Source organism: Danio rerio, chromosome 6, assembly GCF_049306965.1.
Source record: "Danio rerio strain Tuebingen ecotype United States chromosome 6, GRCz12tu, whole genome shotgun sequence".
NCBI lineage: Eukaryota > Metazoa > Chordata > Actinopteri > Cypriniformes > Danionidae > Danio > Danio rerio.
Window position 1 is genome coordinate 54,500,958 of NC_133181.1, and position 26,543 is coordinate 54,527,500.

Genomic DNA, 26,543 nt, shown 5'->3' on the forward strand with positions numbered 1-26,543 from the left:
CTATCTATCTATCTATCTATCTATCTATCTATCTATCTATCTCTGTCTGTCTGTCTGTCTGTCTGTCTGTCTGTCTGTCTGTCTGTCTGTCTGTCTGAATTCGTTTTTTCATCCAATCATGAGCTCATTGCATTTTTTTTTTTGTTAAACTTCTACAATAACAATCAAATATGACAATCATATTTCTTATGTGTAAAGATAACACCGAGGAAAATAACTATTAACAATAACAAAAAATGTGGGTTTAAATGGGTTTTTAAAGCCATTATAATAGAGAAAAATAAATAAAGTCGACAAGGGTTTATATGTCTTTAAAGAGGTTGTCCTAATTTTTCAAAAAATGTTTTTAGTAAATTTAAGGGAATTGAAGTTGAATTCTGCAAAAAAAATAGGGAAAAAACAAGGAGATGAGTCATTTAAAACATTGCATTCAGTATAAAAAAATGTATTCAAAAAATAAAAACGTAGGATTTTCAAAGTAAAAAATGAAATCTGTAAGTGTGTGTCAAATTGGTAAACATAACTTTATGTGAATGTGGCTACGCATGTGTACATCGTGCCATATGCGTGAATTTCTTTTGAGTCTTTTCTGACTCCATATAACTCAGCCCCAAATCTCACGAGCTCACTGCATTTTCATCAGGCCACCTGTGGGCTACTTACATACTGCAACGCGAATTTGTGATTCAGGTGACTTGAGTTAAGGGAAAGAAAACAAAACAAAAACGACATTGTGGTTGCAACGTGTGATGAGTATTTAGATTTTTTACAATTCCACCATCGTTTAATCGGTTTTCTGTGAGGATTTCACTGTAATTCATTTAATTTACGTCATTACACCAGGTGGCAAAAACAAACAACTTTTTTACACTTCGAGTTTTCGAGGAATAGTCATCTTGTACAGTCCAATTAAAGGTAAGTTACGTTATGGTCCTACAGACTTGAAATCATCAATATATTTACTAGTGGAGAAGTAAAAAAGGTTGAAACCTTTTATTTGTAATTTATTTGAAAGAAAATATTATATTTGTGCATATACATTAGTTTAGTCCGTACTAAAGCCAAATCTAGAGCTTATCTAACAAAACAAACTTACGATAACGGTCTAAAAACTAGTACAACCAAATTTATGTTATAGAAAAATGTTAAATACAAATTTTAAAAACTGGAAAAAAAAAATTTAGAAACTTTGTTGAAAATTTTTATTCATTCAACCATTTTCTTTTCGGCTTAGTCCCTTTCTTAATCCTGGGTCTCCACAGCATAATGAATCGCCAACTTATCCAGCACCAGTTTTACACAGCGGATACCCTTCCAGCCTCAACCCATTACTAGGAAACACACTCATACACTCTCATTCACACACATACACTACGGACAATTTAGCTCACCCAATTCACCTGTACCGCATGTCTTTGAACTTGTGGGGGAAACCAGAGATAAAAAAAAAAAAAGTTGCTAGGGTAGTATGAAAAGTTGCTAAATCTAGCAACAAAATTGCTAAGTTGGCAACATTGACAGACAATAATGAAAAGTCTCTTTTCAGTAATGGAAACACAGACATTAACAAGTTATTATCATTGCTTCATCTTGTGTTGCTTTTAGGGCAACATTCTAGAAAGTATTTTCCCATTGTCAAAATGCAAAGTGCGAAACAACCCCTCTGGGACAGTGTCAGCTTTGACCTGCACAGACATCAATCGTGTGCTGGCCTTTTTTTAAGGGTTAGACATTTCGGTGTGTGTTTATGTTTGTGTGCACATGTGAAAGAGAGAATGCTGCGGACAGCCTTCATGAACCAATTGTGCTGCAGTCTGTAAATGACATCTCTCTAGGGAGAAGTGCTCTTAGCTCCAGGAAGTTTCCTACTCGAAGGAGGATTAATGAGGGAAGTTTGAACACTGCACAGACCCCAGACCCTTAGAAACTCTGACCGGAGTTAAACATGCCCCCTTAAACCTGATCCATGATCTCTCCTCTGAGGAGGCTGATGCACATTCTGCGTTGACTGTGCTCATCTGAATCTCAAACATGATTAGTAACTATTTATGGTGTGTCCAGTTTGGTTTTCTTGGTTTGTTTGGTATGGATCAAAAACAGATGCTGCTCAGCATTCATACTGCCATTTTTAAAGTCCGAACCTAAACAAACAAAATAATTATGATGTGTAATTTCAGACCCAAAACAATGATGTGTGCTGAACATGATAGTTATGTAGAACCTGATCATTTCAGATTACATAAAACATTTGTTGAATGGTGCCTCAAAAGATTTGAGTAAACTTAACGGGTATACCCGGCGCAATAAGATGCAAGGTGTGTATGCCACGATTTGTTGCTATTTTCAGACCAGTGCAACCCTAATTTTCACATTTCGCACCAGTAGATGTTTCAATAGCAAATCCATTTGTGCCACTATGTGGACTCATGAGTGTGCTGGTCTAAAAAGGAGATGTGTGAAGGGGCGACGTTGGCGTGTTGCTGTTTCGAGACAACTGAAAAAGCTGAAAGCTGCTCTAAAGTCCAGCACAGAGCACACAGAGCAGAGCATGCAGGTGCTCACACACAGAATGTACAGCAATACACAAATCTATTTTAACATGAAAAATTAAAGGATTAAAATTCAATTCAATTCAGCTTTATTTGTATCGCGCTTTTATAATGTATATTGTCAAAGCAGCTTCACATAAATGGTCATAGTAACTGGATCAGGGTAGTTCAGGTTTTAGTGTTTAATTTCAGTTCAGTTTAGCTCAGTTCAGTGTGGTTTAAAGTGTAAAATGTTACAGACATTATTATTTTCTACATAAATATAAAAACCACTACCTCTATGCCTTCACCTCAGGCCTTTTTGCAGTTTATTTATGACAATTTGCATTTCAGTTGAAGTCAGAATTATTAGTCCCCCTGTTCATTTTTTCCCCCAATTTCTGTTTAACGGAGAGAAGATTTTTTTTTCAACACATTTCTAAACATAATAGTTTTAAAAACTGCTTTTATTCTAGCTGAAATAAAACAAATAAGACTTTCTCTAGAAGAAAAAATGTTATCAGGCATACTGTGAAACTTTCCTTGCTCTGTTGAACATCATTTAAGAAACATTTAAAAAAAGAAAATTAAATTCAAAGGGGGTGAACAATTCTGACTTTAACTGTATAGAATGTTATTATTATTAGTAGTATTATTTATCATATATATATATATATATATATATATATATATATATATATATATATATATATATATATATCTATATATATCTATATATATATATATATATATATATATATATATATATATATATATATATATATATATATATATATATATATATATATATACACCATATGGGGCATAGGACGTGTATTTTTATATAACTGTTAAGCGCTAGAATTCATTCACACACATACACTACAGACAATTTAGCTTACCCAATTCACCTATAGCACATGTTTTTGGACTTGTGGGGGAAACCGGAGCACCCGGAGGAAACCCACACGAACATGGGGAAAACATGCAAACTCCACACAGAAACACCAACTGACCCTGCCGAGGCTCAAACCAGTGACCTTCTTTCTGTGTTGCGATTGTGCTATCCACTGCGCCACCATGCTGCCAACCTTAGAAATGTCAACATTAAAAAAATAGTTCCCTATCAACTTGTTCAAAAACATAAAGATTAACACTTCATTTCAGTACTTATTTTCCAAAGCGGGCAGCACGATAACTGGTTAGCACTGTCGGCTCACAGCAAGAAGGTCGCTGGTTCGAGTACCGGCTGGTCCAGTTGGCATTTCTGTGCAGAGTTTACATGTTCTCCCTGTGTTGGTGTGGGTTTCCTCTGGGTGCGCCGGTTTCCCTCACAAGTCCAAAAACATGTGGGATAGGTAAATTAGGTAGGCTAAATCGTCCGTAGTGTATGTGGGTGAATAAATGTATATGGATGTTTCCCAGTGATGGGAGCATGCGCTGCGAAAAACATATGCCAGAAAAGCATTCCGCTGTGGAGACCCTTGATAAATAAGAGACTAAGGAAAATGAACGAAGGAATTTTCCAAAGCATCCTGGGAACTAGAAATCTACTTCGACACAATGAGTTTAAGTTCACTTAGATAGTCTAAAACGTTTGAGTTCATGTAACTTATTTCTATCAAGTACAATTCATTTATGCACTAATGGAGTGCAACTCATTTCATTTAGTTTTACCGTTTGGTATTACAGTGAAAACAATCATAGTATTTATCATCTGGAGTTCACGAAGAGCTTAAAATTGTGTAAAGGAGTCAATGCAGTGGCCTAAATTCTTTTCTTTTAGACGCAAATGAAGATCTGATGTCTGTACTGAATTTGTGTTTATCAACATTGTGACTGCTGTGTGATTCTTGTGTTTATGTGATTGCACTTTGTTGCATCATGTCCTTTTTTGGTTTGTTTATATGTCTTTGGTCTGCGTTGCATTAAAATTTCAGGTAAACCACATCAAAGTTGATTTGGTTGTGGACTGAGACCCATCTTTTCAGAGGGTTTGGTCCTCTTATTTGCTACACACCAAGATTTGGATGGTAGCATTCACAGTTGTTTGAAAGAACGACACTAACAGAGCAATAAAGTTTGTTAATCGGATGTAGCCAGCAAAGTGTGAGGCTTATACACTCAACGGCCACTTTATTAGGTACACATTACTAGGACTGGGTTGAACCCCCCTTTTCCGGCTGTAACGAGTAGTCATTTGAGTTACTGTTTCTATCAGCTCAAACCAGTCTGGCCATTCTCTTCTGGCATCAACAAGGCATTTTCGCCCACAGAACTGCCGTTCACTGGATATTTCCAGACCGTTCTTTGTAAACCCTAGAGATAGTTTTGTGTGAAAATCCCAGTAGATCAGCAGTTTCTGAAATACTAAGACCAGCCCATCTGGTACCAACAATCATACCACGTTCAAAGTCATTTAAATCACCTTCTTCCTGAACTGCAGCCAATCGTCTTCACCATGTCTACATGCCTAAATGCATTGAGTTGCAGCCATGTGATTGGCTGATTACAAAATTTGTGTTAACGAGCAGTTGGACAGGTGTACCTAATAAAGTGGCCGATGAGTGTATAGTGAGATAATTAACTGATTTTATTTTAAAAGCAAAAGTTGCATGGATGAAATTTTTAACATTTCAAGGTGTTTGGTATAAATGAATCATTAAGACATTTTAAGCCTCAAGCTAATGGAGTCCTGCTGGGTTGAGAAAAAACTAATCTACATCTTGGAAGACCTGAGGGTATTACATTTTCAGTGTAGGGTGAACTGTTTCATTAGTAATGCTCTCAAAACATTGTTAGCACAAAAACATGATTTATTCATCATTTATTGAACAGTTTTTTTCAGAGACTTTTTTTGTGCTTTTTAATGCTCATCTAATATTTGATCTAATATATTTGATCTAAGATGGCACTGTAAGCAAGAAGGTCGCTGGTTTGAATCCCAGCTGGTCCAGTTGGAATTTCTGTGTGGCGTTCTCCCCGTGATATTGTGTGTGAATATGAGTGTTTGGGTGTTTTCCAGTACTGGGTTGCAGCTGGAAGAGCATTCACTGCGTAAAACATATGCTGGAATAGTTGGCGGTTCATTCCATTGTGGTGACCTCTGATAAATAAGAGACAAAGCTGAAGAAAAATGAATGAATGCATTTTTAAACTAATATCTCATCTAATATTTTACTTGTTTAAATTATTCCCATAATTTTCAAAAAATTAAGTGCATTTTTCCATAAAAAACATCAGAATAATAATTATTATCCTCCAACTAGTTGGGACGTAAGATATTATCAGCTTGAGAACTGACAATGCTTTCATTGGGTAATATGTATGAATGGACCAATTGGCGTTTCTATGTGGAGTTTGCATGTTCTTCCCGTGTTGGTGTGGGTTTTCGTCTTGGTGCTCTGGTTTCCCCCACTGTCTAAAGACATGCGCTATAAGTGAATTGAATAATGAATTGAACTAAATTGGCTTTAGTGTATAAATGTGTGTGTATGGGTGTTTCCCAGTACTGGGTTGTGGCTGGAAGGGCATCTGCTGCGTAAAACATATGCCGGAATAGTTGGCGGTTCATTCCCTTGTGGCGACCCTTGTTAATTAAGGGACTAAGCCAAAGAAAAATTATAAAACTCATTAGTGTAGTAATTATTATCCTCCAACTTACACATTTTTGTTATCAGCTTGAGGACTGACAATGCTTTCATTGGGTAATATGCAGGGCCAGATGGAATGTGCGGATGTTTTTTGCTGTTTCTGCGGAATTATTTTGGGAGTATCCAGCGGAGTATCATAACTAAAACCTTAATATATTAAATAAAAAGTAATAAATTACTGAATAAAAACTGAATAAATTCAGATCTACACATTTACTTAAGTAAATAAACAGAATTAATAATGGGCTAAAAATCTGCAGAAATCTGCAGAAAATCTGTGAAAAATCTGCAAAATTCTGCGCGCGCAGATTCCGTGTGGGCCTAGTAATATGTGTAATAATTTACTTATTTTTTAGGCATTTATTCAGCTCTCCAGTAGAGCAAAAAGTAAACCAAAGTAAACTAAACAAATCCCTCTCTGGTGTTTAGTGAGCTGGTACTGGCAATTACTCCAGTACCATGTTTAAATTGTCATCACAACCACCACAACTTGTGAAACAGTCATCTAAGTGTAAAATTATACTTTTCACAGCATAAATATTAATCTCACTGTTTATGCAAGTGTTTTACAGCTCTGTTGTCCTGCTGAGTTTATGCAAATACCGCACCCTTTTGTTTCATTTGAAATGAATATGTTTTGCACGATACTGCTGGTTGCATAATGAAAACCGTATACTGTAAACATGCCATTTCTTTTGTAAATCACATATTGACTGTCGCTCACATCCTTCTTTTTAATTACATGATATTTTGCCGAAGTCTATTTATAGCTTCCTTGCTCATTTTTTCCCTGTTATTCTATCAACATGCAAATGAGCATTTTTTTTTTCTTACTGGCAACAGTGTTTATACACTCTAAAAAATATCGGTTCTGTAACAGTTTTCATGTTTTCTGATTCACAAGTGTTTTCTGTTTATTTGCTGTTCCGAATTGCATTATGGGACCTTGATCTCTGCTCTGTTGACAATTCAACTTGCATTATAGTACTTTGAAATAATGTAATGTGTAAAAATAATACATGGAGAAACAAGCCTGTAAAATAAGAAAATGTACTGGCAGTTTATTACAAGGTTTTTGAACCATAATGTACAACACCAATCTGACAATACACTCACTGGCCACTTTGTTAGGTGCACCTTACTAGTAGCAGCTTGGACCCCCTTTAGCCTTCAGAAACTACATCCCAAATGTGATTGGATTGAGATCTGGTGACTGTGGAGGCCATTTGAGTACAGTGAACTCATTTTCATGTTCAAGAAACCAGTCTGAGATGCGCTTTATGAAATGGTGCATTATCCTGCTGGAAGTAGCCATCAGAAGATGGGTACACTGTAGTCATGAAGGGGTGGACATGGTCAGCAACAATACTCAGGAAGGCTGTGGTGTTGACACGATGCTCAATTGGTCCTAATGGACCCAAAGTGTACCTAGAAAATATCCCTCACATCATTACACCACCACCACCAGCCTGAACCATTGATACAAGGCAGTATGGACCCATGCTTTCATGTTGTTGACTCCAAACTGTGACCCTACCATTCGAATGTTACAGCTGAAATCGAGACTCATCAGACCAGGCAACATTACTCTAATCTTCTATTGTCCAATTTTGCTCAGCCTGTGTGAATTGTAGCCTCAGTTTCCTGTTCTTAGCTGACTTAGCTTAGCTTCTCCTGCTGTAGCCCATCCACTTCAAGGTTGGACGTGTTGTGCGTTCAGAGATGCTCTTCTGCATACCTCTGTTGTAGCAAGTGGTTATTTGAGTTACTGTTGCTTTTCTATCAGCTCGAACCAGTCATATTCTCCTCTGACCTCTGGTATCAACGAGGCTTTTGCGCCCACAAAACTGCCGCTCACTGGATATTTTCTCTTTTTCAGACCATTCTCTGTAAACCCTAGAGATGGTGGTACATGAAAATCCCAGTAGATCAGTAGTTTCTGAAATATTCAGACCAGCCCGTCTGGCACCAATTACCATGCCACATTCAATGTCATTTAAATCACCTGTCTTCCCCGTTCTGATGCTCAGTTTGAACTGCAGCAGATCGCACCATGTCTACTTGCCTAAATGCATTGAGATGCTGCCATGTGATTGGCTGATTATAAATTTCCATTAACAAGCTATCGGACAGGTGTACCTAATAAAGTGGCCGGTGAGTGTATATACTGTATATTCATAATTAAAACATCTGAATATGTTCAGGAAATGCTCAGATTTGGCTTTTAATAACACGGTAAACTCTTTTATCTGAAAAGATAAAGTGTGAGTGCCTGAAAGCAATTATATATCTTCAAATACATCTGAGATCATTTTAGATGTTTTATTTATCATCATATTCAGCTGCAATCACCATATTACATACTAAACATCAAGGAAAGCCCACTTAGTATAATTATAATCGTGCATGATCACATTTTCACATAAATCTAAGCACACAAATTTAAAATGTTGCACAATTTAATTGTAGCTGAACATAAGTTGAGAGATATTGAACACGTCCTGCCATTCCCGGACATTTTTATCTCGCATGTTGATTACCGTGACACGCTCATTGTTTTCAGGTCATCACAACACATGTAAGTGTAGCTTTTCCACATAAAATGAATGATTTGCTGAATGATATATTAAAGCGCATGTATAGTGTGCGCAACATCACGTTTAAATTGCTGATAGTGCACTCCTCCAGATAAGATTGATTGCTTTTTCGTCGAAACTGTTTATGTTTTCTCTCTTGGTATATTTAGAAGGTCATTCCTGAAACCTTAAACACATTTCTCGCTGGCTCGGTTTTTGAGATTGCAAATCTGGTCCACGTTGCCAACTCCAGTGGTCACTCCAAAGGAAACAAAGCTCGTAGGGAAGCGTGTTTACGAGTGGTTCTGATTTCGTAGAAACGCACTCCAATCTCGTAAGAAAAACAGTGATAAGATAGGATTTACGCAGACCTTAAACGCAGCCAGAACTCCAAATGGCAACAGTGGACAAGTAGTTTAAACACTCTGGCCTTAATTTGTTTAAGAGGACCTGATGGAATCGCAGCAGTAACATGTTGATTGTTGGCTTTCGCATGATAATTGCCATTCGCAGTCAAGTGCCTACTGGTTGATAAAACAGCACCAGAGGCTAAAATAAACAGGATAATCAAAACGAGTTATTAAGAAGACGAGCCCGAGGTTGCAATTAAATTTCAGCGGGTTGATATTGTCATGGGAGCTGAGCGCTGTGTTTATGCGAATACTTGAAAATTGTCAACCCTGATGGGCATTTGCTTGTGACCTTTTGAAGTCGCTCCCCTTAATAAATGTCGAGCTTTTGGTGAAATGTCCAGGCTAGAGTTCACAGTCATTTCATCCATATGCATGTAAAGACCTGGTCCAATAAACATAAATGATGAGAGAAAGTATGTAACTTATTTTTGTTATATTCTCTTTCAGTGAATTTTCATATAAATATATGTGACTCTGGATGTATTGCAGATGATCTTATGCTGCATAGGTAATTTTTTGACAATAGCCAAAAATGCACTCAACGGCCACTTTATTTGGTACACCTTATTAGTACCAGGTTGGACCCTCTTTTGCCTTCAGAACTGCCTTAATCCTTCGTGGCATAGATTTAACAGGGTACTGGAAATATTCCTTAGAGATTTCGGTCCATATTGACATGATAGCATCACGCAATTGCTGCAGATTTGTCGTTCCACTACATCCCAAAGATGCTCTATTGGATTGAGTTCTGGTGACTGTGGAGGCCATTTGAGTACAGTGAACTCATTGTCATGTTCAAGAAACCAGTCTGAGATGATTCGTGTTTTATTATTATTGTATTATTATTTTACTGCTGGATGCAGCCATTAGAAGATGAGTACACTGTGGTCATAAAGGGATGGATATGGTCATCAACAATGCTCAGGAAAGCTATGGTGTTCACATGATGCTCAATTTGTACTAATTTGCCCAAAGTGTGCCAAGAATATATCCCTCACACCATTACACCACCACCACCAGCCTAAACCGTTAATACAAGGCAGGATGGATCCATGCTTTCATGTTGTTGTCTGATGTTGTTGATGATTGACTGATTAGAAATTTGCGTTAAACAAGCAGTTGGTCAGGTGTACCTAATAAAGTGGCCGGTAAGTCTACATATGGGTCAAAATTGAGTATATGTTTATTTTATCCCAAAAATGATTAGAATATTAAATAAAGATCATGCTCCAAGAAGATGTTTTATAATTTACCTAAAGTAAATGCAGTCAAGCCTAACTCATAATCTGGCAAATTCTGAGTTAAAGTTATTTTTATTCAACCAGCAATTGAAAAAAAAATAATAATAATTTTTTTGACCAGAAATGACATAGACTTTTCCTAAAAGACAATAAGACGATTTACAAGCAGCATCATTGTGGAAAATAAATATTTCTCAGCTTTTATTTACATTTAAACAAAAACTTTAAGTCAGGATTTGTCAGGGGTATGAATCGTTTTAGTCTATTTACTGTCTATCAAAACTCAGTTTGTTTATAAGAGCTTCATTTAGACAACTTTAAAAGAATTTTTTTTTTCTATTTATTATGTTTTTTTTAACCCCTAAGATTTTTAAATAGTTGTATTAAATATTGTCCCATCCCAACAAAGTATACATCAATTGAAAACTTACTTTTTCAGCTTCAGTTGATGTATACATTTACTTAATAATATCCAAAACTTTACATTTATAAATGATTTTGTGGTCCTAGTTAAACATATATAAAATATATTTTCCTTTAACACAATGCCATGATTATTTTCAACATTAAAAACATCTTAATTCATTTGTCTATAAATGTAAATAAATTTTTTCTCATTTTCACTTTTTGTCCTGTTAGTGATTTGTAAAGTATCTGTTACTAATATAAACCAGTCCTAATGATCGGCACCTCAGGAAATGACACCGCTTTAGTGGGAAATCAACAGCATAAACATCGATGTGTTAGAAAATGATCTGATGAAAGCTGTGATGTTTCTGTGCCATTTAGTTTGTCAAGCATTTATTCTGTTCAATACACTTGCAGAAATTTTGATCACAGTGAACTTTGACACTGTGTTTAGCATCGTAGTCATTTAAAGATTGTAAGGCTTTTACAAATCAAGCAGAAGAGACAAAAATACTGTCTGAAAATCAAAAGGTGTTTGGCTGAACTAAAGCAAGAATTTTGACTGTTTATGTTTGTTCTCTTATCATTTCTGGACAATTAAGTGAAATGTGAAATGTTAGGCTAATATCTTGATGAATACTGCCCATATTTATCTTTTACTACCTATTAAATTCAGTGTGTGTGTGTGTGTATATATATATATATATATATATATATATATATATATATATATATATATATATATATATATATATATATATATATATATATATATATATATACACACACACACACACACACACACACACACACACACACACACACACACACTATGAATACTTCAACTATACTCATAATCTAAGACAGACTATGCAAGTACTTTAAGGTAAGTATTTTTGGTAAGTAGTGCAACATGATTGTGTGGTACATTCACGGGTAAACATTGTTTACCTTTCTGAATACTTGTCAGTTGGAGTTTATTGGTGCTTTCACACTTGGTTCAATTGCCTGGACCAAACCCAAGTTCGTTTGTCCCCCCCTTGCCAACATCTCGGCTGATTTGTGCTCACACTTTTTTCTTCTGAACCCCGGTACGCTTGCGTCATCAAGCTGCTGTAGCGTGTACAGCTGTTGATAGGTGACTGTCACGAAAGCAAAGCATCACATAGGCGTATGCATATCACGGTTGTTCTGCTTTTACTTAATCTTTTGGTTTTGAGAGTGACTCGCATCTATCTGCCACAAAAAAATAAAAAATAAAAAAATATTAAAAACGTTCAGAATATCGCGCGATGTCTGCAAAAGTCGTTTTAGGTGGAAACAGGCAGACGTTATCGCTGTTTGCACTGGGTCAGTCTCTATTGTTACCAAGGTAGGTGATACACAGACACTCACACACAAGAATGAACTTTATTAAAACTACAGTTGTTGTACAGTTGGGGGTCCACTTTCATTATTTTGTGCGATTGGATTCATATCAGAAGTTCGCACGAACCGTACCCCAGACATCTCTTTCACGCAGGCTCGGGTACGGTTCACGGGTGCGCCCCGGAGTTCAGAAGACACGTTCACACTAGCTAAACGCACCGTACTCCGATGTCAAATGCACCTGGGTGCGGACCAAAAGTGCTAGTGTGAAAGCACCCTAAGTCAAGTGCATATAGAACGAGGAGAGTGTTTCTACAAGTGGTTTGTCAAGCCCACTCATCTGTGCGAGGCATGTGAGTGTTAGGTATGGGATTCTATCTGACATTTTTCTCAAAACGTTTAATCCTGTGACTATTTGTTTTTAAATTATGTGATGTGTTTTTATTTTCATGTTTTGGAATTTTTATTTAGATAAATGCAATATGAAATGCACAAAATGTAAAGGTCTGTGTCTCAAAACTGCTCTGAATGCAAACAGAACCTTATAATTCAATGGTCAGGAAGGTTGAAAATGCTTTAACTTGAAGAACATTTGTCATAGTTTTAAGAAAACCATAAGCTGTCCAAGCAAACAAGAAGATTTAGAGGTTAGCTACAGGTATTTTAAGCAGTAAAACATTTTCGATGACAAGAAGACTAAACACGTCTTAAGTTTTAGCCTTAAGCTTCTCTTGTGTTTCATATCTCACCTTTATGTTGTCTCACATCATCATCTGTGGAAAGCCTGCGTTAAACCAGCCTTACTGCAATGCCACCAAATCCAAAACTCAAGGCTTCCCCATATATCAGAGCACTGCAGATCGCATACACGAATAAAACCAGCGTGATTGAAAACACGTTGGAGCTCTCTGGCTGCAATCATCACCTTGACTTGCTCCGAGCTTTGAGCTCAGATAATGATTAAAAAGCAATCCAAAGCAATTAGCCATATAGCTACTCGGTTTCAAAAAAATATCAGCCAATTTGTCAAGATTTCATCATATCTAAATGATTGGGCCAAATAGCGTCCAGTTGATTGAACTTTCGCAGAAGTGAGATATGCATCAGGGTATTGGGTGAATAATCGTCGGGGTTTCCGCTGGCAGGGAAATTGGACTTGCATAACAATACATGAAGGTAGAATTCAACTTTTTGACCTCTTTTTACACATTTCAGGCTTGCAGCTGTTCTCCAAAAGCTAAATGTGTTTATTTTCAGAGCGCATGAAGATGCATCGCACTAAGCTTGACCTGATGATTTCAGCCTCATTATGCTTTTTAACAAATCTTTCTTTCAGAACTCTTTCATTTTCTGCACAACTTAAATTGAACTAGTTTTGAAGTTAGGTTGTTCTCTGTGCTTTCAGAGCTTGCAGACACGTGGCTTGAAAAAAAAATAGTGTGAACATTGTGCTAAACGTCTCCCTTTGCTGAGGATGAAAGTCATGGTAAGTAAATGATATTTAATTAAATATTGGTTGAAATATTAGGCTTAAAGATGGGGTTGTGTATATTTTTGTTTTAAGATACTGGTAGTAAAACTGATATTTTTACAATAGTAACTGACTTTTAGATGTGTTGGTTTACAGGGACTCTTTAGGTGTAATCTGTTTAATACAGTAAAAATTGCGTATTAAATGGCCCTACCCTTAAACCCAAACCCTCACAGGAAACCTGTGGCAAACTTTGAATGTCAAAAGACCCTATTTAGATTTCGAATTACGAGGACATCAGGGATATTTTCGTAAACCACCATAGATTGTTTGTTCATCTTCCACCAGCCAAGAACATCCATTTTATTTTCCATGACAGTCATCTTCCCAGTCAGCTTGCTGAACATTTTTCCACTCCGCAAAATTCGCTCTTTTTGACTTCTCCGTCATCATTTGCTTCACCGTTGCAGGGATTGGGTTTTAATGTTGTAACAAATGATTTTATTACTTTCTTGCGCTAATCGAAATGCATCACATGACTTGTTTATTGTTCACTTGTTGACATGATGTTTATTTACAGTGCAAGCCAGAGGCAGGCCCGACCCTGTTTAAATGATAAAAATTAAGCCTGATCCCATCGGGTTCCTTCGGGTTCGGGTTTTCAGCATTGTCATTCTAGCACTGAGAGGTTTTACAAACAATTTGTAGAAAAGCAAATCATATAGTCTGGTTTTAATAAATAATGTTTTGATATTCAGTAAGTTTGTCTTTAAAAAAAAAAGCATAATAATCTGCCAAATAAATCTTGTCAACACAAAAAGCAAGATTATTTTGCTCACCTCATTGGCAGATTATTTAGCCTTATTTAAACTCACTTAATTTTGATTATTTTTTGGAAAGAAGTAGTTTGAACAAGCAGCAAAAATTGTTTTTTGAGTGAAAGTACATACCAGTTATAAAGGTAGCCGTGTCAATTTAAATGATTTTGGTACCCAACCCTAAAAAGCAGGCAATGAATGAATTTTATTGGGCATTGTCATTCTATCAGTGCTCTTTGTAAAGCTGATCAGCGATCTATGTCTTTGTCAGAGAGGTTTTATGAGGTCCTTAATGCACTTCCATGGGCAATCCTAAACGCTTCCGATTGATGGCAGGGAAGTGAATAAATCATCCTTATCATCACACTTAAACAGGCCAAGTTGAGAAGCTGTTATACTATTCTGATGGTTTTATTTTTGTAGGACTTGAAGAGCGAGTGTGTGTGTGTGTTTGTGCAGGTGGAGAACATTACTGAGAGAGAGAGAGGCACATTTGACCTAATCTTCGAAAACCAAGAGCGACACAGAAATCGCAGATTGCCAAAAAACGTCTAATTACGGTTTATACATCAGTATTGTTTTCAGTTCGTCTGATCTTTCAGACATGAATGCCGTTTGATTAAATCTTCACACTTGTTTGATCTCTACAAAAAAAAGTGTTTTATGTTGGCAAACATCTTCTTAATTAGTTTTTCAAATTTCACCATTTATCACCTGTGGAGTCCAGCAAAAAAAGTTTGCCGTGTGTTTCTGACACATGGTGGCAATTTGAGAAGTTTCCCCAACATTTTAGCCGTATTTATGAGGTAATTCCTTTGAAAGCGGTATCGTTACAACAAACCTCGCTCATGCATGCGTGACCTAAATGTCATACGTGCTTCAAAATCGCTGTTGTATTTCAACAAAGCGCTCTTTGATTCAACAGAGGCTGAAAGACTGAAATTAACCTTTTGGATCATTAACTATTATCATCATCTGCACTATAAACAATGTCGTAACTTGGAACCACAAACGCATGCATGATAAATCAGCAGTTCACTGATAAATTATGCAGCCAATTGCTAGTTGGAAGCCCGCGGTCCCTTTAGGCATGATAAGAGCTTTCATTATGAGTACCAGCAGTGTTAATACTGCAGTGTCGGACGTCAGACCCCCAAAAAACAAAACATAACATTTCCCCCCTACAATTATCTTGGGTGGATGTAGTTTTGGTCGTGCCTTGTAGTTTACCTTGTGTGACAAACTAACAAACTGCAAAAACTAAAAAATTTTGTCTTGTTTCTAGTCCAAATATCTACAAATTCTTAAATCAAGAAGCATTTTCTAGACAAGAAAAACATATAGTCTTGTTTTAAGAAATAATAAGTCAAAGTTAAGTGAGTTTTTCCTTAAAATAAGCAAAACAATCTACCAATGGGGTAAGCAAAATAATCTGATGTCAAAAGGAAAGAGTGCATTATTTTGCTTGTTTAAAGGAAAAACTTACTTTATTTGGCTTATTATTTCTTAAAATAAGACTATATGTTTTAACAAAACAAAACAATATTTTTTACATGTCTAGAAAATGCTGCTTGACTTAAGAACATTTAAATATTTGCACTTGAAACATGACAAAAAACTAAGTGAGAAAACATTTTTAGCAGTACAGGGTTGTGTTTGTCATTTAAAATTGAAATTCGAATGTATTTGAATTAGGGTTGGGTGAAATCGACCAATCTGGCATCGTATAATGTCTAATGTGAAACATTGCGATGGACTATGTCATCGTCATCATGTGAAAAAAAGGGAAAGGGGGTGTTTTTGACAGAGTGCGCGTGACGTGTCTGAAGAGCGAATAGGAATCCGGGAGTGAGAAGTGTGCATGACTTATTTGAGGACTGGGAGGAGACGCGCGATTTCCGCGAGTTAATCACTCGTTTGCGGGCATTATGAGTCCCGCAAATGCATAGAGACTCCCGGAACTTCCGAAAGACTTGGGATGTCTGAATATCACGATTAACAACTATAGTGAGACGTGATCCAGCGGAATATTGTTGATAAACTGTCCGATGTACACTGCTCTCTGGAGCTCAGAGGAGTGCGTGACAGTGTGTGTGGCTGTGTGTGTTTGTGGTCACGTGATGTGCGTTTTCAGTGGACGGAGGGTTGTTCAGAAATGTTAGGTAAAACACGGTGTGGATTTGGATCATTTTCGTTCTAAAATGCCTTTTTAACACTAAGACGTATTAGTGTAAACTGGGCCTGAGTGTGTATTTTTCGCGAGTGGGTTTGTGACGGGGCCGGGGCGGAGGATCGGCGATGCCGGCTCAGCATTGTGTTGTCTATTGGCAATCACCGATGGACGATGGCATCGTCTATCGGCCCAACCCTAATTTAAATAATTATATACTTTAATTATTATATAATTTACTTTTCTTGTGCTTCTCAAGACAGCAAAAGTAAACTTGCATAATATGGCTATAAAATGATAGCTATCTTAAAGAATCATTATTTTGTATAATGAAATTTCAGTTTACAATACCAATACAATATAATACAAAGTTTAAAATAGAGTCTAATTAAATAAATCCTTAAAGCAAGTGTAGTTTTAAACTACGTAAAACATGTGCTGGATAAGTTGGTGGTTCATTCCGCTGTGGCGACCGCAGATTGATAAAGGGACTAAGACGAAAAGAAATTAAATGAATGAGTGATACTTTTTAATTATTATGTATTTACGTTTATTGTGCTTCTCAAGAAAGTTGTATAGAAAAGAAATAACGCAAATATATGCCTGCATAATACGGCAATATAATGAAAGCTGTCTTAAAGAAAGCATTATTTTGTATTTAATTTAGTTTCAGGTACAATACAAATACAATATAATAACAAAGTGAATAGAATAGAATCAAATTAAATTAAATCCTTAAAGTGTAGTTTTTAACGCTAATAATTAATTTACAGATTAATAGTACTTTTTCTTTATAGTTTTTAATTTAATTTAATTTTTTTATTTGCCTTCTGTTTAGTCCCTTTATTCATCAGGGGTCGCCACAGCAGAATGAACCACCTACTTATCCAGCATATGTTTTACACAGCGAATGCCTAGTACTGGAAAACATCCATACACTCTCATTCACATTTATTTTATTCAATTCACCTAAAGCACATGTTTTTGCACTGTGGGGGAAACCGGAGCACCCGGAGGAAACCCAAATCAACACGGGGAGAACATGCAAACTCCACACAGAAATGTCAGCTGACCCAGCTGGGACTCGAACCAGCGACCTTCTTGCTGTAAGGCAACAATCCTAACCACTGAGCCACCGTGCCGCTTATAATATAATAGAATGATACAAACTGAAAGTTTCAAATATGTATTATCCTTATTGCTTATATATTTTTTTATAAATGTATAACGACACACTTCATACTGTAGTAAGTGTAGTATTTAAATTTAATACAAAATAAGCACACACAATAAGAGAAAGATATTAAAATATTACATTTAATAATTACAAAAATTAGATTTACTACATTTAGAGTAAGATTAAAATAAAATAACATTTCTAAATCTAAATCTGCAGTCAACGATTTAATAATAATACAATAATTTAAATAATTACACATGAACTAATCTCAATATTTTCTTAATATATTTAAAATTACACACACAAAAAAACACGTTTTAAAGCTTTGAAAGAAACTTTATGTAAGAATAGGCAGTGAAACATAAATAAAATTGTGTTACATCACTATCTAAACAAACTCAGCAGAGACGCCAGCCAATCAGAGGTCTTGATTGGTGTCCGACGAATCTCTTTTGACTATTGATTTAGACTTTTATCACATCTTTGACCTGAGCTTCAACTCTTTTAATTGACTTGATAAATATATTTCTGGGTGTGAAACAACATATTAGGTTTATTTCTGCAAAACCATGTCTGTATAGTTCATTTACGCCTTACATAAGCGCTCCATAAAACGCAAACAATATACACAATTAATGCAATTAAATCCTACGCTTTGAGGGATGACAGGGGGCTCCGTAACTGAACAGCACTGGATCTGTCCGGAAAGATGACCTGGAGTGAGTTTTCAGGGCAGATGATTTCTGACAGGGAGCTGTTTTTCCTCTCCTCTGGTCTGAATTAGGCTCTTTCTGTTGTTGTAAAACAAATAAATTCTACATTAGGTAACTAAATACAGTCTGGCCCTCCTCACAAACCCAACGGCCCCGACCCGAATCAGGCCCACAGCCAAAGTAGTACTCATAGAGACTTCTATTGTATTATATAATGTGACTTTTCCTGATTGAAGGGTAAGTGGTCAAACTAACATGAAATGGCAAGATTTTAGGTTAAAGTCATCTGTGTATTGTGTGAGGGGAGATCAGGTGGTGTTTGTGTGACACCTTGACTTACTGTTTAATACATCCTTTAATAGTGTTTATACCTTAGTGTGTAATGCAAAACATATTTAAAGGATATAAAATATTTGCTTTCAACTGGCTTATGTAATTGTATATTTATTTATTTATATTTAAATTTTATTTATTTAAAATGTGATCTATTTATTTGTATTTTTTATATTACTTATTTGTATTTTTGAAATTGCTTAATTTAAATTAATTGGCTTATGACATTCTTTATTTATTTATATTTACATTTGATTTATTTAAAATGTTATCTGTTTATTTTTTCATTTATTTCAATTTATTTATTTATTTTTATTTATTTTTTCATACATTTTTTTTACTTTTTTATCTGCGTATTTATTAATTTTTTATGATTATGATTTTAAAGTTTTATCTGTTTATTTATTTTTATTTATTTATGTACATTTGTATTTATTTTTAGATTGTACCTATTTGTTTATTTTATTATTTATTTATTTATTTAACTTTTTTCCATTGTTAAGAATTTTAGCATGAAGCAGGAAAAACCAACCTTGTTGAATAATATAAATTGATGAGTGATGAGTGACTAAAACGATAAAATAAAATATACTATTAAATAAATAATATTACATGAATAATTCATTTTTAATTAATTATTTTTGTACAAATGTCAAATTTTTACTGTAACGCTTTGGTTAAAAAAACAAATAAAAAATTATTGCAAATAAAAAAATGCATTTAAAAATAGATAGTATACTAATCTAATAATTTCATTATTTATAATAAAAAAATAATAGATAATTGTGTAGATGGTATGCAAATATATACAGTATATTAAAGCTTATAAATATTTCTGTGTTTTTGCTATAATTGCAAGTTAGCCTTTTGCTAATGCATTTTTTATATTTCTTAAAGAAAATCTAAATAATAATATAGTTTTGTTTGTAGTTTTATTCCCTCAAACAAATGCCTTAAGTGGGTAGAGTTTGGATATGTCAATTTGCCTCGTACGACTGCAATTATTTCTATATAATTAAATCAGTGATTTCACTGTCTGAATTTTTTCTAAAACAAAATATAACATTTTTCTGATAGAACTTTCTTAGATAGGGGTGACATGTTGGCTTCGTGGTTAGCATTGTTGTCTCACAGCAAGAAGGTTGCTGGTTCAAGTCCCAGTGTCAGTTGGCATTTCTGTGTGGAGTTTGTATGTTTTCTCCGTGTTGGTGTAGGGTTTCTTCAGGTGCTCCGGTTTCCCCCACAGTCCAAAAACATGTGCTATAGGTGAATTGAATAAACTAAATTGGACGTAGTGTATAATTGTGCTCGTTAGTGTGTATGGATGTTTCCCAGTACTGGGTTGCAGCTGAATAAAGTGACTAAGCCAAAAAGAAAATCAAGGAACAAATTCCTCACTGTACTATTGTAGGTAATCAATATGATAAATAATAATGAGGATGATGATTATTATTAGGCTGGCTTGTGTAGCAAGCCAGACTACTGTTATCCTATTAAACTTATTATTATTAGGCTGGCTTGTGTAGCAAGCCAGACTACTGTTATCCTATTAAACTTATTATTATTTTTCTATATTATTCTTCTTCTGAGACTAAAAATTAAACTCTATCTCGTCCTAGGCCATTCAAGCTATGACCATCAAACTTGGGTCAGACCTCCGAACTATTCTGACTCGAGTTGCTATATCCTTTCCGACTGATCCGACTTTCGGTTTCCCGAAAAACGTCCCGGGACCGTCGGAAAAATCCCATAGACGTAACATTGGATCAAACTTTGTGACCTCATAACTCCGCATCAGAATGTCACACAGACTTCTAACTGGGCTCATTTAACTCAGACTATCAAACTGCCAATGACTGATCACCTTTAAACTTTCTGGCCACGCCCTAGCAACCACTTTTGGACCCTAGAAACCGTCCCATAGACTTCCATTGCAAAAGACTCTCATTGACTTTACATTGCATCAAACTTTGTGAGCTCATAACTCTGCATCAGACTGTCCTACAGACTAATGGCTAGGCTCATTTAACTCAGTCTAGCCAGCAGCCAATCACCGATGGCCTTTTAACTTTCTAGCCACACCCTAACAACCAGATACTGCACCCTAGCAACTGTCCCATAGACTGCAATTAAAGAGGTTCAGACTGATATTGTCATGCTGCAGTGTGATAGAGACATGGGGGTTGTGTTTAACTGTTCATACTGGCAAGAAGCTTTTATACATCATCAGTCTAAGCTGTCAATCAACTCCATAGCAACAAAACAGACTAACCTAGCAACGATATGGCACCAGCTATATCTCAGCATCAGAACATCGTAGAGAGGCGGGGGTTGGCTTGTTTGACTCATGCTCTTAGACCATCTATCTATCTATCTATCTATCTATCTATCTATCTATCTATCTATCTATCTATCTATCTATCTATCTATCTATCTATCTATCTATCTATCTATCTATCTATCTATCTATCTATCTATCTATCTATCTATCTATCTATCTATCTATCTATCTACCTCTACCTATCTATCTATCTATCTATCTATCTATCTATCTATCTATCTATCTATCTATCTATCCATCATGCTAACAACATGCTAATTCATGCTAGAATCATGCTAGTTACATGCTAATTCATGCTAGAATCATGCTAGTCACATGCTAATTCATGCTAGAATCATGCTAACAACATGCTAATTCATGCTAGAATCATGCTAATTTATGCTAGAATCATGCTAGTAACATGCTAATCCATGCTAGAATCATGCTAACAACATGCTAATTCATGCTAGATTCATGCTAATTCATGCTAGAATCATGCTAGTATCATGCTAATTCATGCTAGCATTGTGCTAACAACATGCTAATTCATGCTAGAATCATGCTAGTAACATGCTAATTTATGCTATAATCATGCTAACAACATGCTAATTCATGCTAGAATCAGGCTAGTAACATGCTAATTCATGCTAGAATCATGCTAACAACATGCTAATTCATGCTAGAATCATGCTAACAACATGCTAATTCATGCTAGAATCATGCTAGTAACATGCTAATTCATGCTAGAATCATGCTAACAACATGCTAATTCATGCTAGAATCATGCTAACAACATGCTAATTCATGCTAGAATCATGCTAACAACATGCTAATTCATGCTAGAATCATGCTAGTGAAATGCTAATTCATGCTAGAATCATGCTAACAACATGCTAATTCATGCTAGAATCATGCTAGTAACATGCTAATTCATGCTAGAATCATGCTAGTAACATGCTAATTCATGCTAGAAGCATGCTAACAACATGCTAATTTATGCTAGAATCATGCTAGTAGCATGCTAATTCATGCTAGAATCTTGCTGTTAACATGCTAAATCATGCTAGAATCATGCTAACAACGTGCTAATTCATGCTAGAATCATGCTAACAACATGCTAATTCATGCTAGAATCGTGCTAACAACATGCTAATTCATGTTAAAATCATGCTAACAACATGCTAATTAGGCTGGCTTGTGTAGCAAGCCAGACTATTGTTATCCTATTTTTCTTCTGAGACTAAAAATTAAACTCTATCTCCTACTAGAGCTTTCAAGCTATGACCACCAAACTCACACCAGACCTCCAAACTGGTCTGACTCGGGTTGCTATATCTTTTCCGACTGATCCAACTTTTGGTTTTCCGAAAAACGTCCCGGGACTGTCTGAAAAATCCCATTGACTTAACATTGGACCAAACTTTGTGACCTCATAAGTCTGCATCAGACTGCCCTACAGGCTTCTAAATGGGCTCATTTAACTCAGACTATCTAACTGCCAATAACTGATGAGCTTTTAACTTTCTAGCCACACCCCAAACAACCAGATACGGCACCCTAGCAACGGTCCCATAGACTGCCATTATAGAGGTTCAGATTGATATCGTCATGCTGCAGTGTGATAGAGACATGGGTGTTGCTTTTAACTGTTCATACTGGCAAGAAGCTTTGATACATCATCAGTCTAAGCTGTCAATCCACTCCATAGCAACAAAACAGACTAACCTAGCAACGATATAACAGCAGCTATATCTCAGTATCAGAACATCGTAGAGAAGCGGGGGTATTCTTGTTTGATTAATGCTAGCACACCATCCATCCATCCATCCATCCATCCATCCATCCATCCATCCATCCATCCATCCATCCATCCCTCCCTCTATCTATCTATCTATCTATCTATCTATCTATCTATCTATCTATCTATCTATCTATCTATCTATCTATCTATCTATCTATCTACCTATCTATCTTTTCATACTTTTTAAAACAGTTTAAACTAAATAAACTATTACCATCAGGCTTTCACAAGCCAGCCTCAAAGTTTGTTCTCAAACTTTAAGAATCTAGTTATTGCTAAAATCATGCTAGTAACATGCTAATTCATGCTAAAATCATGCTAACAACATGCTAATTCATGCTAAAATTATGCTAGTAACATGCTAATTCATGCTAGAATCATGCTAACAACATGCTATTTCACGTTAAAATCATGGTAATAACATGCTAATCTATCTATCTATCTATCTATCTATCTATCTATCTATCTATCTATCTATCTATCTTTTCATACTTTTTAAAACTGTTTAAACTAAATAAACTATTACCGTTAGGCTTTCACAAGCCAGCCTCAAAGTTTGTTCTCAAACTTTAAGAATCTAGTTAGGCTGGCTTGTGTAGCAAGCCAGACTACTGTTATCCTATTAAACTTATTATTATTAGGCTGGCTTGTGTAGCAAGCCAGACTACTGTTATCCTATTAAACTTATTATTATTAGGCTGGCTTGTCAAAGCCAGACTACTGAAATGCTATTTAAACTTATTATTATTTTTTTTTTTTTATTATTCTTCTTCTGAGACTAAATTTCTAACTCTATCTCCTCCTAGAGCTTTCAAGCTATTACCACCAAACTCGCTCCAGACCTCCAAACTATTCTGACTCGTGTTGCTATATCTCCTCAGACTGATCCGACTTTCGGTTTTCCGAAAAACGTCCCGGGACTGTCGAAAAAATCCCATAGGCTTAACATTGGATCAAACTTTGTGAGCTCATAACTCTGCGTCAGACTGTCGCACAGACTTCTAACTGGGCTCATTTAACTCAGACTATCAAACTGCCAATGACTGATCACCTTTAAACTTTCTAGCCACGCCCTAGCAACCACTTTTTGACCCTAGTAACTGTCCCATAGACTTCTATTCAAAAGACTCTCATTGACTTAACATGGGATCAAACTTTATGAGCTCATAACTCTGCATCAGACTGTCATACAGACTAATGGCTGAGCTCATTTAACTCAGACTACCAAACTGCCAATAACTGATGAGCTTTTAACTTTCTAGCCACACCCCTAACTACCACATACTGCACCCTAGCAACTGTCCCGTAGACTTCCATTACAAAAGACTCTCATTGACTTAACATGGGATCAAACTTTGTGAGCTCATAACTCTGCATCAGACTGTCATACAGACTAATGGCTGAGCTCATTTAACTCAGGCTACCAAGCTGCCAATAACTGATGAGCTTTTAACTTTCTAGCCACACCCCTAACTACCACATACTGCACCCTAGCAACTGTCCCGTAGACTTCCATTACAAAAGACTCTCATTGACTTAACATGGGATCAAACTTTGTGAGCTCATAACTCTGCATCAGACTGTCATAGAGACTAATGGCTGAGCTCATTTAACTCAGTCTAGCCAGCAGCCAATCACTGATGGCCTTTTAACTTTCTAGCCACACCCCTAACTACCACATACTGCACCCTAGCAACTGTCCTATAGACAGTAATTAGCTGTGCTATCAAATGCTTATAATTCTAACACGCTAATGACATGCCAATCATGCTAGCAACATGCTACTCATATGCTAATCATGCTAATGACATGCTAACTCATACTGGAAACATGCTAATGACATGCTAATTTGTACTAGAACCATGCTAGTAACATGCTAATTCATACTAGACTCATGTTAATAACTGGCCTACATGCATATCTTTGCTTAGCAGTGTCCTATTGACTTGGGGGATGGCTCATCTGACTCAGACCACCAATGAGCATCTCAATATGATAATGAAGCTCACAAGCCACGCCCCCAAATTCATTCCATAGACTTTCATTAAAATAGGCCAAGATGCATATCTTTGCATAGCAGTGTCATAGAGACATGGGGGTTGGTTCATTTGACTTAGACAGCCAACCACATTCAAGTTCACTCTGTAACCTTGCCCATAGCAACAAAACAGAGTACCCTAGCAACCATTCATCAACAGCTATATCCCAGCATCAGAACATCGTAGAGTCTTGGAGATTGGCTCGTTTGACTCATGCTAGCAAACGGAACTTCCTATATGCTACACATGCTAGCAGTGATTAGCTACATGCTAATATTGACTAGCCAAGTACTGTAACTTGCTAGAAATGCTTACTAAGTATAAATGTTTTATCAAGCATGTATGTGAGGCTTGCCTAGTAACCAGCCAGGGTACCCTAGCAACTGCCTAGCAACCTCCCAAATTACCCTAACAACCGCCTAGCAACCACCTAGCAACGGCCTAGTAATGCCTTAGTAAGGGCCTAGCGACCACTCAGGACACCCTAGCAACCTCCTAGCAACGCCTTAACAACCACTCAGAATACCCTAGCAACCACATAGCAACACCTTAGCAACCACCTAGCAACCACTTGGGACACCTTAGCAACCGCCTAGCAACACCTTAGCAACGACCTAGCAACCAGTCAGAACACCCTAGCAACCGCCTAGCAACGCCTTAGAAACCACCAAGCAACCTCTCAGGACACCCTAGCAACCACCTAGCAACACCTTAGCAACCACCTAGCAACCACTCAGGACACCCTAGCAACCGCCTAGCAACGCCTTAGCAACCACTCAGAATACCCTAGCAACCACCTAGCAACACCTTAGCAACCGCCTAGCAACCACTTAGGACTCCTTAGCAACCACCTAGCAACACCTTAGCAACCACCTAGCAACCACTCAGAACACCCTAGCAAACACCTAGCAACACCTTAGCAACAACCTAGCAACCACTTAGAACACCCTAGCAACCGCCTAGCAACACCTTAGCAACCACTCAGAACACCCTAGCAAACACCTAGCAACATCTTAGCAACCACACAGAACACCCTAGCAACCGCCTAGCAACACCTTAGCAACCACCTAGCAACCAATCAGAGCACCCTAGCAACTGCCTAGCAACAACCTAGCAACCACTCAGAACACCCTAGCAACCGCCTAGCAATGCCTTAGCAACCACCTAGCAACCACTCAGAACACCCTAGCAACCACCTAGCAACACCCTAGCAACCGCCTAGCAACATCTTAGCAACCACCTAGCAACCACTCAGGACACCCTAGCAACTGCCTAGCAACGACTTAGCAACCACTCAGAATACCCTAGCAACCACCTAAGCATGCTATGTGACATGCTAATTCATACTAGAATCATGCTAGTAACATGCTAATTCATACTACAATCATGCTAATATCATGCTAATTCATACTAGAATCATGCTAATAACATGCTAATTCATACTAGAATCATGCTAGTAACATGCTAATTCATGCTAGAATCATGCTAATAACCTGCTAATTCATACTAAA

The 26,543-nt window shown here is 36.6% G+C and overlaps 1 protein-coding gene and 1 long non-coding RNA gene across 2 annotated transcripts in view; one reads left to right on the plus strand and one right to left on the minus strand.

Annotated features, from left to right (window-relative positions):
• Positions 1-627: 627 nt before the first annotated feature.
• The window catches only part of angpt4 (angiopoietin 4), a 259,011-nt gene continuing 233,095 nt past the window's right edge, over positions 628-26,543 (plus strand). The window contains exons 1-2 of the mRNA XM_005166270.6: positions 628-915; positions 13,593-13,673. Coding sequence (XP_005166327.2) covers positions 13,662-13,673 — 12 coding nt within the window. The 5' untranslated portion in view covers positions 628-915; positions 13,593-13,661. The remainder of the gene's footprint in view (positions 916-13,592; positions 13,674-26,543) is intronic.
• LOC141386366 (uncharacterized) overlaps positions 23,762-26,543 on the minus strand; it is a 65,053-nt gene continuing 62,271 nt past the window's right edge. Inside the window, exon 5 of the long non-coding RNA XR_012408237.1 lies at positions 23,762-24,483. This is a non-coding gene — a long non-coding RNA (uncharacterized lncRNA). The remainder of the gene's footprint in view (positions 24,484-26,543) is intronic.